The sequence below is a fragment of the Squalius cephalus genome, assembly GCF_949319135.1.
Source record: "Squalius cephalus genome assembly, chromosome: 18".
Lineage (NCBI taxonomy): Eukaryota > Metazoa > Chordata > Actinopteri > Cypriniformes > Leuciscidae > Squalius > Squalius cephalus.
In genome coordinates, this window is record NC_137139.1 from 24665850 (window position 1) to 24686443 (window position 20594).

At 38.2% G+C, this 20594-nt stretch overlaps 1 protein-coding gene across 1 annotated transcript in view; it reads right to left on the minus strand.

The window, feature by feature from the left end:
- The window catches only part of camta1a (calmodulin binding transcription activator 1a), a 434758-nt gene that overhangs the window by 214486 nt on the left and 199678 nt on the right, over nucleotides 1-20594 (minus strand). Inside the window, 1 exon segment of the mRNA XM_079849916.1 lies at nucleotides 15544-15611. Within this exon segment, the coding sequence (XP_079706042.1) occupies nucleotides 15544-15611 (68 nt within the window).

Consider the following 20594-nt stretch of genomic DNA (forward strand, 5'->3'; position numbering starts at 1 on the left):
GCTTGACGATTGTAAGTCCATAAAGTTTGGCCATATTGAGGAAGTAAACACAACATAAAAAGTAAAAACAATAAAACAAACTGAGCAAGACGGGCAGCCAATACACCACTGGGCGCCATCTTTTTGTCCTCAGAAACTCCTCAATCTATGTTATTCAAACAACAAAATACAAAGAGAACCTTTAACAAAGATTAATTTAATTTAATTTATACAGTGAAGACTATGCAGTGTTATTTTACATTTGATTATTCAGTTTTTGTATATGACTACTGTTAGACTTACCTGAAGAACATAAGCTAAAGCACTGTTTATTTCATTTGTATCTTGTAATTTGCTTGTAATTTGTTTATTATGTTCTTTGCAGATTCAGTCCCCTAATCACCCCAATCATGAAAGATTAATTCTTTCTAAACAGAGCTATTCAAGTCATCTGGTGATACAATATGCAATAACTGTGGTATAACAATAACTTCTTGTGATGATGAACATAACGGATATATTCACATCAGAGAAGAAGGTACATGGATTGTATTTCATGTCATGTTTCATTTTTGTTAATCTTGATTTCTCACAAATTGTGTGCTTTTTCTGAGCGAGACAGAGTGAACAGTGGCACTAATAGTCTCACGAATGCACCAAACCTTATCGTATACTCCAAGAACACTTGGAATATACTGCACGTGTCACATGGGATCATTCTGTGTGTGTATATATATATATATATATATATATATATATATATATATATATATATATATATATATATATATATATAGATAGATATAGAAAAAGCATACAATTGTAAAACTGCCGACATTATATCTTAGAGCTGCAGCTGGGCCTGCAAAAAACAGAATGATTAGGGAATATCAATACACTACTGCCTTGCAAGCACTGTAATGAAGGATTTAGTGTGTTGTCATTCGTTTTTAACAGCTTAATTTAGCTAGATTATGTTTTATGCTCACAAGTAAACATTTACTCAAACAAACATGATCAATTGATTAAAAATGGAAAGAAAATAGCTCAAGAATTGCTTATGTCAGATGTCTAATAGATAAGATCAACAGAACTACAATCATTTCCATAATTACTGTTGGGGAGAGAAAACACATCTTATACTTTTAAAGGTTTTAATGAATTCTGACCAATTTTAGCAGAATAAATCCAGGATCAACACTGTGATCCCGTGTCTAAACAAACTCGAATAATTAGGTATGAATCAGAGATTCAGTTTGCCTGAATTATACCTGACTGCCAGCAGATATTGCCTGTTTCAGAGGCTGTTCATTAAGTCGCCCCTAAACCTTGAAATGATAGCCATTTTTAACTTCATAAAAAAGTTATGAATATTAATTTTCCAATTTGAATTGGCACTTACCTCTCCTTTCCCATCTACCCTTCAAACACACATACTAAAAATGGCTGAATAATTTATCAATTGGCTTCATACACTTTAGACAATTAATTCAGTGATGCAAAATTAATTATGGGTTGTCCCTTTCCAAGCCGTCCTTTCAAAGATTGTAATGGAGCATTTGAAAGGAAAAGCTTTATTTCCTGCAGTCAGAACTCAAGACGGCTGAATACATTAAAGTCTTCAATGTTTCATGTAACAGAATGACAGTCATGTAAAGCAACACTTATATCACAAGAGGTGAGACTCTACTTCTATGTGTGTGTGTCTACTAAGGATAAAAGCGGTTGTGGAAGGTGATAAAGTGAAACGAGGGAGAGGGAGAGCACACGCAATAGGTAGAACACTGGCCCGGGTGCTGTCGTGCTCTAAATCAATGGCTCCCACTCCTAGAGCATGCTGTCCTGCTGCCGGTGACTTGTGAGTGGTAAGAGAGCCTTGGCCTGTCATGAGGGTTATATATAAGCTATTGATTCCAGGAGCTCTCCGGCACGTCTCTCCGGCTGTGTCTGTACACACAGCATCGCTCCTCTCTGACTCTCTGACTGACAGCACACTGTTCACAGCGTGGCCAGACTGATATGTTCTGGATTTGGATTAATGACCTGTAACAGGGGGCCCTGTGTGTTTGCACCACACACACAGAAAAGCTGGCATGGACTGCTGTGTGTGTGGCATGATTATTATCACTGAGAATCTAACGATCACACATACATTTGATAAAAATATAAATAAATAATTCAATAAAACGCTATTAATAAACTATTAATAAATGAATAAACTATAAATAAAACTATAAACACTACCATTCAAAGGTTTAGAATAATTATGATTTTTTTTAAATATTTTTAAAATAAATTTCTTATTCTTGATGCATTTTATTTTTCAGGATTCTTTGATGAATAGAAAGTTCAAAAGAACAGCATATTTGAAATAGAAATCTGTCTTTAAATAGAACATGTCTTTACTGTAACTGTCTTTTGATCCGTTAAATGTCCTCGCTGAACAAGAGATTTTTTTATATTTTAAATTTCAAAACTTTTGAATAGAAGTGTACTGTGGTTTCCACTAAAATATTAAGCAGCAAAAACGTTTTTCAACATTGATAACAATAAGGAATGTTTCTGGAGTACCAAATCAGATGATTTCTGAAGGATCATATGACACTAAAGACTGGAGTAATGGTTGCTGAAAAGTAATAAATAAATAATTAAAATAAATAATAAATGAATAAATGCTGCCTTAGCATAAGATTCTTTCAAAAAACATTAAAAATCTTAATTTGCCAAAATGAATCTTTGTCCCACCAAAGATAATTTAATGTAACAAATCCTGCCATTCTGCAGTAGAGGTAGCCGGCTGCTTTAAAATGCTCCTGTGAGTGTTTGTATAAGTGCTCTGTGAAGAACATCAAAGGTTTGCATTTAAAACATGTTTTTGCAGCGTTGAGTTTATAGCTAATCACAGACATATCTGTTGAGCGTGTGAATGCAATGGCCAATCAGATGTTTAAGTTAGTCAGAATTCGCTTAACACAGCATTTTTGATCAGCTTGAATCCTTTCATAAAGTAAACATGATGTCAATGAGAGATTCATTGCAGAGCTTCATTGATTATAACGGAAGTTTTCGCAAGAGTGCTCTTTGTGCACTTCGCGTTGTAATTGACAGCTTCAGTTATTATAATGGCAGTGATATTTGCTCACTTTCGGTATATAATATATATGTTTCATGCTGCTAACTACACATTGCAAAGTTTGTGGATTGACAACCGTATTTAAATGCGCGATTGGATCCAATTGACAATGATAACCATAGCAACATATAGAACAAAACATTCTGATACTGTGTTAAATGATCTGTGCATTGTCTTGGAGTGTACAGTAAATGCAAATTAATAATCCTTCCACTTTTTCTATTTAATGTGTTACTTTGTTGTTCACTTTTCAAATCAGTCACTCACCTTAAATTTACAGATATTTAAGTATAAAATGTTTTATGACCTGTCCTGACAGTGATTATTTTTTATTTAAAGCTGCAGTCCGTAGCTTTTTGGGGTTAAAAATTATCCAAAATAATTTTTTGAGCAAGTACATAACCAGCCAGTGTTCAAAACTATCTGCTTGCCGTAGCTCGATTCAAAATGGTAAGCTTGTAATAATGTTTTTAATTCCAGTGGTACTGGTGGATTTCCGCGGGAAATTCGAGCATGTCTTTGCGTCATTACGTCACATTTGTACACATAAAGAAGGTGTCTCGGCTCGTAGGCTATATTGAGTGTGAGGATGTTGTTGGTGGAGTGACAACTGGAGATTCACCCATTGTAAAACGTGAAAGACTTTGGACTTGGGAGAAAAAAAGAGACTGCAACCGGGCCCATGCGAAAACAAGGACAAATATCAGAAGGACATTAAATGTAGTCACGCAATGCTGAAGTTGTTAACATTAACAATTTGAGAACAAAGTATAATTTGCACGGTTTGATGTGATATGATAAGTAGGGATGTCCCGATCAGGTTTTTTTGCCCTCGAGTCCGAGTCCGAGTCATTTGATTTTGAGTATCTGCCGATACCGAGTCCCGATCCGATACTTAATACATAAAAAAAGAATAAAGAAGAGTGAAAAAACAGATCCAGGATGTTCCTTATTTTTTATTTAATTCACCTTATTTTAACATTCAACAACTCTGTTAACAAACAGAGCACTTCTGTGAGGTAGCTTGAACAATCAAGTAATACATAAATTCTTCACTTTTGGACTAGTCTAAAGTCTAATATATAAACAAATAGCACCTCAACTTAAAATACCTGGCAGGCATGGAACAAATAAAAAATAAAAGTGCTACAGTGTTTGCAAAGCCAGTAATGTGCTTTTAGGAACTGCACTCCTAACTCTTACACCGGTTTCACACTGCACTGTTAGCAGAGCGTGCAGTGCGTATTTTTTTCGCCGCCCATGTTAACAGATTAAACCAGGCTTTAGAGCATTCACACCGCGCGCAGAGGCCCGATCATAGCAAAAATGATCGGAGCAGAGCAGGAGTGCAGAGCAGGAGTGCCGCGATCGTTTCGGCGCCGAGTCTATTTTTGCTGCGCCGCTTTTGCTGAATTAAAGTGACAATACATTGATCATGGCCAAAATACACCGCAGTTTTATCCAAAAAGTGCATTGATGATATCTATTGTGTTTTAAACAGTCAATCAAATGACCAACAGCAATTTAAAAAGAAAACAAATGTCCAAAAACAAACTTGTTGCCATAACAATAAAAACAAAGATGAACAAAAAGTTATATGAAATTATTAATAAAATAAGCTTCTTGACAAGTCTTTTCTTAAATGTATTTGAAAACGAAAAAAAGCAATGCCAACTTATCCATTATAGAGTAGCCTACTCTGTCTGTAGCCTGCCCTACACAACCCGCGGTTCAGCCGCGCGTGACAAACGCTGCCAGTGTGAAAGCAAAACGCGCGTGTCCTGCCCCTGCTCACCATACGCACTGCTCCTGCGCTGCTTACACTCTGCTAACGCGTGCAGTGTGAAACCGGCGTAACTATAGATATGTTAAAAAATAATGAGAATATATATACATATATATCCGAGTCCTGATCGGGAGGTAACGTCCGATTCCGATCGAGTCTGAAAACACGTGATCGGGCCCGATTTTCGATCACGTGATCGGATCGGGACATCCCTAATGATAAGCGATCGTTAGATTTATTCGGCGCGATTTACTGCAATGCTTTTTTCCCCTTAGTTGGTCAGAACAAAAGTGGATGTTACTTGTTCAGACGACATTTTCCGGTGAAAATTCTTATGTTGTTCATACTTCCAAAAACTAGAATCTGTGATTGCGAATGACAGTATCCACACCACCAGCGCGGTGATTGACAGCCGTACATTCTCCTCAAAACATTGGATTCATCCACGCTGTGCCATGCCGAGGCACAACGCACGTAAAGTTGATAATTCCGCGAATAACTGCAATTGCAGATTTCGAACAGAGATGGCGACAAAGAGGAAAAACTGTGGACTGCAGCTTTAATGAATAAATAGGATGAGATGAGTTAATATTGCAAACCGTTTCTTTGCATTTATTTTGGATTTACTGTCAGTACTCGTCTTGGTAAGGTACATTGTACTGTGTGCAGATGACTGTGTTTATCCACCGAAGACCATTTTTGACCCAGGAAAATACAGGTAAATAATTCCATTATCATAGGTACAGAAATGTTAATAAAGTTACTGCAAAATGTAATATTTAATTATTACAATTTGGACCCTGAACATACATGTATAACATGCATGCTAGGTATTTGTGTATGTGTGTTATAATAACATCCTGTTGCTCTCTGTATATACAGAGAGTCACACACACACACACACACACACACAAACACACACACACACACACACACACACAGGCATGCTGTGTTCTTCCTGTGCCACTCCACCCCGCTGGAGACCTGCAGATGGAACAGGACCGATGTCTGTGTGTGGCACTGAAGTGTGGTGGGGCAGGTTACTCATGAAGCTCCCTGGAACATACCCAGATCCTATTTTTCTACCATACTCTTGACTTTACGTAATGCAAAGACAACACCCTCAAGCCTGGCTTCCCATCCACTCTCTTTCAGATGGAGCAGGACTGATCATTTCCAGCTCTACTGTGCCAGGAGACAGCCTGCTGGGACACTGCCTCTACGACACCCACAGATCCAGCACCTTTCATCCAACATGATATATACGTGTAAAAATAAATCAATTAAAGGAATATTCTGTGTTCAGTACAAGTTAAGCTCAATCAACAGCATTTTTGGCTTAATTTTGATTACTGCAACAATAATTTTCACTTGTCTCTTTCTTTTCTTAAAACAAAAAAGGGATATAATGGGAGTGAAGGGGGCTGTAAAAGTTACAATAGCAACAGGATGTAAACAATGTGTGTTAATATGATTTTAGCCTGAAAACGTTGCTTACTAACCTTTACTGCATAAAGTTATATCCAATTTTACAACTTTTGTTCCCCATAACAACACAATGCCATAAACCCTAAAATTGGAAACAGGAAAATTAAAGGGGTAAAAATTATTTATTAAAACATTATACCACAAATTCTGTTGTATGAGCACAAACAAACATTTCTTTAGTAGAAATAATAATAAAAAGAAAATATTCTCCTTTCTCAGGAGAATCATCTAAAAGGCTGGACAAGTCTCCATTTAATCTCATTGCTTTATAAGATAATTGAGAGTATGACATTTGTGACACCTTTCACATGGAAATTCCCAGCACTGCAAAACAATCAGAGAAATAGCAGACAAAGTGGGCTGAGGTAGCTAAGACGGCAGTATATGAAACCAGGAGGAGCAGGGATTGAGAGATACTGGGGGATTCTGGAGGAGTATCATCATTTAGCTATGCTATTGTGCATGTGCGTGTGTTTGGGTGAATGTGCCACCATGTCTGAAGAACAGTACAGGGGCTGTTTGGAGCTGACAGGCCGCCAGTGTGCTGTGCACCGGTGCAGAAGCACTAATTTAATTAAGTCTTTATTATTACACTGCAGTGGCAGCACTTCTCCCCATTTCGGCCCGCTTGGCTGACACTTTCTCCTTGAACACCTGCTTGACATCAACTTTTCTTTCCAGCTTAATTATTCAACCATCCCCTCATTCAGTGGTCCTCTTCCTGGAGCCTCCCCTTACACTGCCGGCATTAGTGTTTACACTTGGTCATGCTCTTTTAATTGTGCCTGAATCTCTTCAGGTTAACCTCTTTGCTCTCTGCCCGTTGGCACACGGACAAATGGCATACTGAGGCATTTCCTGTGGCTGCTGTGCGGGCAACAGTTTGATCTCTCAGCAACACAGACTATACTGATCTCTACTGAAGGTGACTGGGAAAAAAAAATTCTCACCATGATTGGCCCGCAAGCTGCATCTTAAAGATATAGTTGATGCAAAAATAATTTGCTCAATCTCATGTTGTTCCAAACTTTCTTTCTGCATGACTTACTTTCTTCTGCGAAATGCAAAAGAAGATTTTCTGAAAATGTTTTTGTCATTGACTTTCAAAGTATGGACAAAAAAAAAGTATTCCACAGAAGAAAAAATGGCATATTGGTTTGGAACGACATGAGGGTGAATAAATGATTTTTTTTGTCAACTATACCTTCAGGAGATCATATAAATCAACCATGATGCTTGCGGTGCTGCTCATGCTCGATTCAGGCCAGGACATGCTTCCCTAAAGAGGCCCTAAACCATGTGACTGACTCTAGTCTGTCAGTCTCCATCTCAATCCATACTGACGTTCTGCATTTTTCTGCACTCTCTCTCTCGCCTTCCCTTTTTACTCTGTGTGTGATGTCCCCTCCCTTCTTTAAACCACATCCATCATAACTCAGCCCATCTCCATTTGACTCACTCGCTTTCTTCTTATCGACATGTTTCCATTTTCCTCTGCTTTATCCCTCCATCATCTTCACTCTCTGTCCCCTTTCCATTTTTCATCCACTCTCTTTCTCCTCCAATTGCCTTGTCTGTCTTTCTCCCTGTCCTCGTTCTTTTTACCCTTCTCTCTCTCTCTTTTCCCATCTTCCTCTAGGTTGTGAGTGGCTCTTGCCCAGGGGGCCAGTGGGTGGCATGGTTGCCCTTGGTCAGGCCCCAGGCTTGGCAGCTCTTTTGTGGGTCATTGTGTCCTCTCAGGGTATGTGGATGGATGAGGGGCGTTGACGTCAGTCTGGCTAAACTTCAATCACTCTACCTGAGGAAGGTTACTGAGGTTATGGCTAATAGGCCATGCTGACATATCTGTGGCCTTCAGACTCAAACACCTTCCTGCTTTGTTACTTTCATCCTCTGTCTCTCTCTCTTTCATTTTGGTTCAAAACATATACACAAGTGCATGAACATGAATGCTTCTCACTACAAAACATCAATTTCAAACATTTTTATTTTCCAAAGTGTATCTTGTTTCCAAGATGTATATCATATCATATCATATCTCATATAATATAATTCATATCATCATGTTCTTGGATATTATTTAGCTAGCTATAAACACAAACAAAAAAATAACTGTATTTGGTGAATTTGTTTTGTTTACAAGCAATATAACACAATTGTAATAATATATTTTATTTTATTTATTTGAATGAAAATATCTTTATATTATATAATATATGAAATGTATAATATACTGTACACACACACACACACACACATGCAAGCACATATTATATTATATTTCATAAAATATTTATTTAATAAATATATACATTTTTTTGCCACCTTGAGAACTAAAGTTTGTTACTGCATCCAATACAAGCATATACAATAGGATTGCAGGCTTGCAATGTTTAGGCCAAGCATTTTGTACATGTACATGTCAAATGCATTCTGTATTTCCCTGCACTCTCACTCTTCTAAGCACGGACCAGCTCATTGGTGCCACAAAGCATCATGCATGAGCTTAGTCAGACCTTAAAGACAGGTTTCACCTAACATGCTGAGCACAGTGGCACTCAACTGATGCTTGATGAGATGGAAAGACAAATGGACACACACTCTTTCACAAATGTGCTCAACCACATATAAAAACATTCAACTGAGAGTGCACTAATTTAAGTGTTGCTGTGGAGTGTGTGTTCATTTACTTGAGTTGTTACAAATGCAATTTACTGTTAGTGTGGCTGGGACTGTGTGCCCATTTCTGTTGTCATAGCTCAGGACTGTTCTCTGCACTGGCGGTGCTGCTGTAGGTTTTAATCAAAGCTGTGTCTTTTGGAGTTCTCTGCTGGGAGCTGTGCTGGAGTGGATGCTGGGACAGGGAGAAGGGAGGAGCAGCAAAACAGTAAAAAACAGAGTGAAAGAGAAAAAGAGAGGCGTAGAGCATGAGGCCATGAGGGTGGCAGACTACAATGTCATTGCAGGTTGTCAGAAAAGAGACACTTATTGTTTGATAGTTACGTAGGGAGCCCCAGAAAGCACAAACTTAGCTTTCACAACAAGCCACTACAGAGCCATAAGACATTCAAGCACAGACTAACCAATATGAGACTTAAGCCCAAGACTAGACTAGTTTCCTTTGAGAAGGTCAGGTACATTCATGTTTCACAGACATATTTTGTGATTTTAATCCTGTTTGAATGGGTTTTTCACAACCTCTGTAAAATTTACAGAGCAAATTACCAGATTTTTGTTGTTGTTTTTTTGTTTTTTTGGCTAACTCAGGAGTCCTCTGAGAAATGTAATCCTTTTCAGATAGTAATGTCTGTGATTATGGGACTCTTTTTTTTATAGTCACAGTGTGTTGCCTGGTACACCTTTAATATGGATTTTGACCATTTTGACAACTTTCTAGGTAAAACAACAGTTGGTACAGTCACTGGTACTACTGGCATCCTATATTGCCCATTTAGTTCTTACCGTATATGACAGCCGAGGTTACTAGCATATCCTTAAACTAGCAAAGAATAGTAGAAAAAATCTGCCTTTTTTCTGTCATTTAATCACCCAATAATGTTGTTCCAGATCCAGACCAATTTAACCTTTTCCCCCCTGGGCACAAAACGAGATGGATACCCTAAAAATAGTAATGCAAACAGATATTTAAAAATCGTACTGTACAGTAACAAAACAAACAGAGCTGCATAATACAATAATGATCATAAATAGGTTGTTTGCTTCCTTCTAAGCTCCTCAGACAAACAAGATTATGATGCTATAACCCTACAAATCCAGTGTTTAGTTCTTCCTCAAAAGCGCTCACTGTTTGCACCCGCTATCTTGTACAAACTACATTTCTAGTCGGACTGGTACCTTTGTCCTATTTTCAGTCAAGGACTAAGGTGTGGGATAGCAATAATGAGAGAACAGTATTGTTGGATGCCTTCCATAGACATATGACGTAAACCTGAGGCCAGGCAGGAAAGTGCATGAAGCTGTGTGAAGGACAGGTGCTTCAGCTCACCCTCAAGCATTAATGAACTAGGTCCTGAAAGCAAGTTTGTCTATAAATCATCCAACTCCAACTCACATTATCTTACGAACAAAGACAAAGGGAGCTAGCTGACAAGGCTAGCTTGGTTAACAAACTGAACGATCTCCACTGTGACTTAAAAGAAGCATCAAAATCAACATCTGTACTAAAAAAGAAATAACTCTTTAAGATGTTTGTAGAGATTGTAAGTAAGATCATGTTGTCCATGTCCAATCTTCTGATGTTCAGCACTAATAATCTTATTTCTCCAGTCTAGACTAAAGAGTTTTTCATTAAAGGGAGCGAGCATGCCATTTTGTGTGTATGTGTGTTAAAAAAGTGGAGTGAATCCCAGCCCTTTTTACGCAGTCAGCGCTGCGGGGCTTCAGCCGAGCTCACCTAAATCACAAGGCGGCTCCGGTTTTCATTAACACTTAATGCAGAGCTCTCCTTTTAATAGAAATGGAAAAGGAGGTGGCCGCCAGTGTAAATTAAAGTGCAGTGCACTGGAGTTGTGGGAGATTTTCTGGGCTTTGACAGGTATGGCCTGAATTAGCTGTAGTGTTGTTCCAGTGGCCGGTGTGCAAGCGGTCCTATTGATTTTAACCATTGTTGCATTTCCTGTCTGAAAGGGAATGTTCATTAAAGGAACCGAATGCATCAATCATGGTGCCCTGGCCTTGAATTCTTTAAAGCCAACCTTAATAATCACTAAGAACTTCTTTGTATTACTGTATATATAAATCAGTTTATTCCCATGTTTGTACTGTGTTTTCATTATGTCTTTTCTTACAGTGTGTTTGTTCTGGTTCTCTCGTGTGACTGATCTTTTGGTAATATGAATAGAATATTTATTCTGTGTTATCACAAGCTCTTGCCCGATTCTCACATGTTTGTTCTGTATGGACTGAACGTGATCAGGTGTGTGTGCTTGTGTATACGTGTGAGTCCAGAGCCCCGGGCTACGCCTCCATACATGCATGGCATACTGCTTAGCTATTACACTCTCCATGGCCCATTGACCTCTGCCTCCCTTGTCTCTTCAGCCTGGCCTGCCCAGAGGCTGAGTCAGTTCCTGTAGCCTGGCGCCTCAGAGCTCTTGGCTTCCACCGGGAAGGAGGAGGAGCAAATGACATACTGCAAGAAAATCGCTTAACCCGTAACCCTTGAACCTTGACATTCACTCTGCCTTGACTACCGGAATTTTTTTAAACCTTTCAGTCAAAGCACTGCTGTCATCTCTCTCTCTCTCTCTCTCTCTCTCTCTCTCTCTCTCTCTCTCTCTCTCTCTCTCTCTCTCTCTCTCTCTCTCTCTCTCTCTCTCTCTCTCTCTCTCTCTCTCTCTCTCTCTCTCTCTCTCTCTCTCTCTCTCTCTCTCTCTGCTACTGCTTCTCTTTCAAAAATATCCAAATGAAAACCACCACATGCTGATAAACAACAATATTCACCAAACCATCTTATTTCTCCATATGTACACTGTTGAAAATGACTGAACAGATCTCTATGAACCCTAAATTCAGCAAAACTTTTAAAAGACAACATGAAAGTGCTCAATAAGCAGTTTCTTACTTGTGTTTACAAGGATTACTAGTTAGCATGGCCCCATTTACACCCAGATAGATTCTTCTACACCGACATCTGGTTCAAAAAACATCTTTCTTCTTCAACAGCAAATCAAAATAAGCCAAGCAATGAATAGTTTTCTCAAGGTATTACAGACCACCTGACATGGGGTGCTACAGCACTCGCAATTGTTAGTAGGCAGTGTTAGTATTGTTAAAGAAAATGAAAAAGAAAACAACAACAAAAAACATTTTAGTGAGAGGTAAATTATGTAACTTTTTTGTTCAAAATGAATCCAATTTAAATAATGAATATATACATCATAAGTCCTCCTTTCAAGACGTGTTTTTGTCTTACCCTGATTCACAATGGTTAAGCCTATTTTTTAAAGTGTTTACATTTTAGGTATTTTATTGAACAGATACATTCCCATGTGTAGTTCTCTAACAGAGTTCATTGTAAAGCATTATCTATTATGAAGGGTCATTTCATTATGGGTTGATGTAGCGCTGTGCAGGAATTTATTTTGAAGGAAGTACCAAGTCTATTAATGGGTATGGCTACAGTAACATCTTCAGCTAGTCAGCTTCAGATCTTTCCATCTAAACTGGTTATATCTCTTAAGCCTAGTAGTGAATCTTTCATGAGTAGTAGGATAAGCTCTCTATCTCTTTTTAGTTATGAGAAAGAACCATATTCAGCCACACAGTCACGCAGAGCCGAAGCACAACCAAAACAATGTTAATTTTCATTTTAATGCTAGAGGGCAAAAAGTTTTGGTGTACCTTAATTTGAAATAAAATGTAACTGGGGGGGAAATAATACATTTTCATAAATCACTCTGAAGCTACCTAGAATTAAATAAAAATGACTCTATAATACAACCAAACTGAAAATTAAATATATTTTTTTAAAAACTCTTAACAAACAAAAACTAACAACGAGACAGTTATCAATTACAAATACTAGATTAAATTGAAAAGATAAATAGAAAATAAACAATTAAATTATGAAAAAAATACTAAATTTTTTAAAACAATAACCCTAATATTAGGAGAGAAATGTCACTGCATACAGCACACACAAGAACTACTCCCAACTTCCTTTTAGCCAGTGATAATACACATTACTCGGCGCAGAACTGTAATGAGTAAGTGCAGAGAGGTAGACTTTATTCATGGGCTAACTTTTTTGTGTGTTGGAGATAAAAAGCCGACGGGGTGCTCTTCAGCTCATCTCTAGCAATTACACAAGGAAATGTCTTATAATTGGCTTTTGCTTTATGTCCAGCCATTATCAATGTCCCTTACAGGCAGAGAGAAAAATTGGGTGGAAGTTGGAGTACTCAAAGTCCATTTGCACATGAATTAGGATTGTTAATATGGATGTGCAAAACTACATCTTTCAAAAACGAGTAGCTTGTTGGCTGACTAATTTTTCTTAAGGAGACCATGTATACTGTAATTAGGCTGGCCTCAATCGACCCAACTGTAATAGGGTGTTTATATAAGATATGTTCTTGCCTTTTTAAAATCTGGACAGTAGACATGAAGTCTTAAAAATGCAGTGGTCGTGGAACACTAAAAACAACAATGCAATGTGATGCAATGGTCCATACGTTGGGCATTTGATTGCCAATAAAGACAGTGCTTAAAGAGGATACATTTAAAACTTTGAGGGAAAACAGATAACAGCACATAAATTAAAACATCACCCAATTTAAAGAAAAAAATTATACATTAGTCAACCTCACAAATTCACTATAGTTGGCTGTGAGATGAAAGACAGAAATTGAGATTTAGAGAGAGAGAGAGAGAGAGAGAGAGAGAGAGAGAGAGAGAGAGAGAGAGAGAGAGAGAGAGAGAGAGAGAGAAAGAAAGGACACTGTGTTTCATACACTATGAACAAGCGTGAAAGACGACAGGATCCCTCATCAACTTTGCTTTTTTTTCTGTGCCGATGACGGCCAGCACTTCCTGTGCACAGAATGGAATAAAGCAGTTTCCAGTGTCTGGCACTGAGGAGAAAGGACTCTGTGCTGTCTAATAGTATAAGATCGGCTCTCTCTAATTGGGAGAGAAGTGGGACTTCCTTCTGGAAGCAGGCGGGAGATAGAGAAAGCACTGTTCTGTTTCGACAAACTGGCTAGAACAGGAGACTGGAGGGCTTAACCTGAGGCAAGGAAAAACAGACTGAAGAAACACACGGACTTAAACCCTGGCATGTACACACAGATACATAATGTGCCCACACTATAAGCTTCTTAAAATATTACACCATAAGTTTCCTGATGTTGTGCATTGGAGGATAAATGAAATGTAGTTTTTCCCAAAAATCTCCCCCACCTTCAAGTAACCTTCTTTCTCTTATCTCTTTTTAATGACTGGTTATATCTACTGAATGTGCGGAGTGAGTTTTAATCTCGGGGACAGAAACAACTATTACATTGTGTCCTAACCAGGTGCCATAATTTCCATAGTGCAGTATTTTTTCTGTTCTCACTGAAAGTGAACTACTTCAAAAACACAATCAACTATATTTAATACGTACCATCTATGTGTAAAATAATTTTCAACCAATGACATTTTACTATGGGCAGGGCTACATGGCCCAGCACTACAAAAATAAAAGCGACTGACAAAATGTGGCATATTACACATTTTGCAGGCATGGATGCAGCTGGTTGACTTATATTATCAAGTATTTAAAAAGAAGAAGAAAAAAGATTGATTTATTTTGTAGAGTAAATGACAATTTAACATATTTGTTCACATAATTTGTTTACTCAATTACTATAAGTATGCTTATTTATGAAGTAGTTTGACAGTACAAACTGATCTCCCAAATCCTGCTCGCCATGGCAACCTCTGTCCTGCCTAACTCTGAACCATTCGCATCAGCAGCATCATTGACACTGGATAAGTGGCAACTCCATTACACCACAAATCCACCACTGCTGGCCTGGCTTAGAGCCAATCAAGTGTATAGACAGTCTATTTAAAAATAAACAAATCCTACTCTTGTGGGGCCTGGGAACATGTAGATTCACCAGAGGTGCTTCAGACCCCAGGGTGAGCTATCAGCCATTAACCAAGATGACAGACTGATTCAGGTACATGCACGCATTCACTCACTAATAGACAAGACATGCTCACTTTTCCCTCTTCAATGTCAGTCAACACCTACCATCTACTTCTGCACAGTTAGACTCCTTCAGCTCACACATCCATTTATTATAGGACGTTTAAGTTGCTGTTAGATATGAACACATTACCATTGCACCCACAGAAGAAATTAGAATAGAGCATCGAGCTAAGAGCTCTGCTAATAGGCTATTTGCAGTTATTAGTCCACATTAATAATCCATTAACTGCCAGGCTAACTCCTAAAAGAAGTAAACCTTTTGAAACTGCCATCAATGTCCACCAATATCAAACACCCAACTTTTAAGATAGCGGAAATCCTCAAGTGAGTCGTTGGGGGAATCTCCAGGTAATGGCTTCATTTGAGCATCACAGTGATATAACCTGGAATTCTAGGGAAAGGGGTTTCTAATGGTTAGTTGATAAATACTCTTACCTTGTTTTAGGGGATGTTGTCAACCATTCTTCATGCTTTTCAAATGTAATCAAGTATGCTGCAATTTCCTGTCAAACAGAGAAGGTAGAAAGACAGGTAGACGTTACAGAATATCAACAGCTTTTTAACATGTGTACATGAATAAACTGAAATGAATGGACTGTAAAGTGCATTTACACAATTAAACAGGCATTATGACAAAATAAGCTTTAAAAATGTGTCTAAAAACATAGCCATCACAGATATGAGTTCAAAACAAACCAGTTTAAGACCGTATTGCACTCCCGCAAGCTCGGGAACAGCGCCTTGAAAATTGCATTCAGCACATTTTGTGCACATATTTCCTCCCTCTTTGTCTGAAGCTCACATTATACTATATGAAGATGTGAATGACATGAATACCTCTTTTACAGTGGTTGTTTTGATTGCTGTAACAAAAAAGAAATCGTTTCTTGGGATGCAAAAGAAGCATGACAGCAGATGATGTGATTTCTGGTACCGATGTTAACCCAGTCATCACTGTCACCCAACAAAAGAGACAAGTGGATGAGTGAAACGTATCCCATCATTCCTTCACAAAGCTAATCATGGGAAATGAAAGCAGACCGAGTACTGACAAGCAACCTCATGATTACCTGTGACAGCCAGCCATTCATTTCACACTGAGGGCATTTGTTATACAAAGACAGCAGGAATACGGAGGGACACAAATGATGTTATCAAACAAGAGTCCAATTATTTCTTGAACTTCACGTGTTGTTCTGGGTAAATTAAGATGAAACAGAATAACTTTAAGAAAAGATTTGTAAAGACTTGCCACAACATTGCTGACAGAAACTTCAAGAGCATTTCTGCTGAAGTGCTGAGCAATAGTTTATTGAAACTAGGGCTGGACGATATGGAGCAAAAAATATATCTCAATATATTTTGCTATATCTCGATATACGATATATATCTCGATATCTTTACAGGAAAAATAACCCCCCAAAAACTACTGCAAAAACAAATATGCCAAATACCACAAAGTTTTTTTATTGAAGTGCAAAGAGGTAGGCAGTTCATGTAGGAACAAAGTGCTTCTGCAACATTTTTAAATAATATATTTTTTTATTCTTTATTTATAATTAAAACTAACATCATAAGTATGATATTTTTTTACTTTGAGCAATTCTGGAGCTATAATTGACTCTTCTTAGGAGCATATAAAACAAAACAGCTCCTTGGAAAAAATGAAATGTAATATTGTAGTAGTTATAAACAAAGGTTTATTTTAGTTCAGATTAACATTTGAGGCAATTGTATTCATAATGTAAAAAAAACCCGACGTAATGTTACTTGAAGGCATTATAGCCTACTATTCCTGTCAAACTTCCATGGTTGCAGTTAGTGTTACTACAGTAAATCCATGGTGAATGTTGCTGATCTGTGGACACTGGATAGTTCATTCATGGCACAATGTTTCTCCTGGTTTCCACGTCAGCGCTGTTTGATCTGTTAATAACAGAGAAATGTGAATGTTTCTCAATAGATCTCGCAGCTATGTTATTACTTCTGTGGCGAATTAAAATGCTTTCTTTACTGGATCTCTTAGCGCTGTGTAGTAACAGTGTCGCATGATCACGATCGGCTTGCGCTGCACTGGTCCAAACTGATAAACGGTCCTTCAACCACACAATAACGAGCAGTTCCGTTCCGCTTGCATTACGTTTGCCATTTGATGTTGGGTAATGTTGTGGTCGCGCCGGCGTCTCTTACATTATGAGAGCGCTTGCCACACGCAACGCGCCTACATTTGAAATAACAAAATTTTGGTCGGCAGGAAAAATGCGTACCGAAAACCGAACCGAAAGCCTCGTACCGAACGGTTCAATAGACCCTTTTACAGTTGGTAAACATGGTGACGTATTTGTGTGGGCGGGGCTTAGCTGGAGGCAGAAAGATCCCTCTGGCCGCTTCACTAACACTAGTTTGCCAGTTTGTTAGCTTGTTTTTTTAACAATGACTGGAGAAAATCCAGTTTTAACTTAATGTGCAAGGTCACTCACTGTCCAGGACCGCGATTGTTATTTGCAAAAGTTAATTTTAACGGACGGAACCAGACTGGCCGACCCGTACACGCTCAGTCAATGGATGGACGATCTGACAGGATTAACGTTAACGCTACCAACGGTTGAGTGGCCTGACTTCTACACCTGCCCGATAGAGAAACTGAGGACATATAAATCTTTAGATGCCTATAACTATGTGCTGAATGGTCATGTAAAGATTTGTGTGTACGATCCGCAGTTCTGCCTAACCAGCGCCAAGAAGACGACAATGTAAAGAGTGACATTACGGTGCAATTTTAAAGATGTGGATATTTTCTAGAAATAAAAATTCCAGATACAGCATACTCATTTTTCATCGATTCTTGCACCCAATAACACAACAAGATGACATTTAATAATAAAAATAATAATTTAAGCTCCTTATTATGTAGCCGAATCTGTGCTGGTTTGTATTGGCCGCCTCCAGTTTTCCGTTTGTTTTGCCTCCAGCTAGCGCCGTGACGTAACTGTGACGTCGGCGCAAAAGGGGTCTATACGAATACATGTATCGTTACACCCCTAATCTCCATATACATAGTTCCTACATGACGTCACAACATACGGGCATTTGCCGACCCGGCGCCATTTCTGTGGGCATGTTGTGGGCAGAACATTAGAAGAAGAAGCTGAAACGAGTTAATTTCGTGATAAAAAGTGAAAATGGTCATCTCCTGCTGGGTCAATGGATGTTCAAATCGTGCCGGAGGTTCAGTTAAATTTGGATTTTACAGTATACCCGTCATTAGACTTCATGAATGTGAGAGAAAACTAAGCTTTTGTCAGAACAACGACGGAGGTTATGGCTGGCGAGGATAAACAGGAAAGAAACTCCCTCAAAACACGCAAGAATTTGCTCAGAGCACTTTGTGTCAGGTGCACAATGTTGTGTTTTATTGCGAGTGTACACAAATATAAGTTAACACTTTACAGTTTGAATGATGTCCTGTATGAACAAAATGACAAGGTATTAAAAACATACAAAAACAACATTGTTTCCACTGTTCGATCGCGCCCGCACCTCTCTCTCTCTCTCTCACTCACTCTCACACACACACACACACACACAGACAGACAGCGTTAGCGCATACGGATCCACACCATTTATGACTGAAATTTTCGCATTGTACCTCTCTCTGTCTTGTTAATAGAGTCTCTTAATAATCTCTTTATAGTCTCTGTCACTTTGTCTCTTCATGATTTTCGTAACATTATAAACAGAAAGAAATATTCTAAATTTGCTTGTAAAACTTCGTAAACACAGCAGCTTATGCCATCAAAGATGGCGTCTCCGGGGAGGTCACGTGACATTAATTGGCCTGTGGGAACTATGTATAATGGAGCCAGTTGTCCTTTTTTTTTGAGACGAGTTCTGTAGCCTCCAGGCTGGTTGCGGGCGCCGCCATGTTGAATGAGACAACACGCGAGGGGAGGGGGAACAAAAGCAAGCAGGCGGGGGCGAGCACACAGCACAGAGAAGGCAAACAAGCAAAGTGGCGAAATCAGATTTAAATATAAACAATATATCGATATATACTAGGGCTGTCAACTTTAGTCGTTTAGTCGACTAATCGGTCGATGTCGTCTTGGTCGACTGACATTCTCATTGGTCGACCAGTCGCATAATTATTTTATTTTTTTCACCAATAAAGACATTTTCATTGATTTACTCCTTGATATTTATTCCTTTATAAGCAGTTATATATTACTGTATTCTAAATATAATTAGCCTATGTTTTATCCCCAACTTTAAATGCTTTAATTTAGGCTATTTTGTAACAGCGCCACAGTTTAGCGCACCACGTAGAACACTCGGGAACAGCACCTGTGGCTGGCTGCACTGCTGCTTCGTGCTCAGTAAGGAATATAGGTAGTAATCTCTATGTGTCTGTCTGTCCGTTTGCATTTTGATTATTTCGAGAACCGTTCATCCAATCGACTTCACAAGGGAGTGCAGTGTCGCATTTGGTGCAATAGACAGACACGCGAGACGCGACACGTTCAGAATTAATAGTAAACTACAGAACAGCGCGAGCGGGAAGCGGCGCACCTCACGCGAGCAGGGCTTATATTCTCCGAGAACGGACACTGCACTAGTGATATAAAATGCACACAGTCTTAAGCAATACTTTTAAGGTAATCTAATATTTTTCTGATTAACAAATTACTGACACAGTAAAGGGTAGATTTAAATAAAGAAAAACGAAATTTAAATAAAGAAAAACTAAATTTAAATAAAGAAAAAAACTAAATTTAAATACAGAAAAAATTAAATTTAAATAAAGAAAAACGAAATTTAAATAAAGAAAAACGAAATTTAAATAAAGAAAAAAAACGAAATTTAAATACAGAAAAAATTAAATTTAAATAAAGAAAAACGAAATTTAAATAAAGAAAAACGAAATTTAAATAGGCCTAAAGAAAAAGCTCTAGCCAGAGAACACTCCCGTTGCTGGAACACTTAGGTGTCGGTTCTATTTCTAGCATGCACGCGTTTTCCGCGTGGCTCGAGCCGCGCCTGAGACGCGTGTCTCACGCAGGCAGTGTGCAAACTCCAACCTGTTAACATGGGAGCCGAAATAAAAACAGACACGCCATGCATCACGAGATATCGCCCACCCCTAATTGAAACTTTACTATCTTTCATCTAAGTATGAGTTTCAGGCTCATTTAATTTAATTCTACATGCAGATTCAATAGACTTATCACAGAAACATAACAGCATAAAAGTTATCCACTTTGATTTCATTACATGTCATTTAATTTGTCATTTTTTTCTCTTTTCAAATTCAACCGGTTTTTAATCTCATTGAAATCACTTAAATAGTGGTTCACAAAATATCTCACTATTAAAAAAAACTGTCAATCAATAAGCTTACTTTCTAGAACATTACACCAAGCAATCTACATAATGTAAATCCATCACACTACAATCAATTTCAATATTCTTCTTGCATCTGAGGTTGA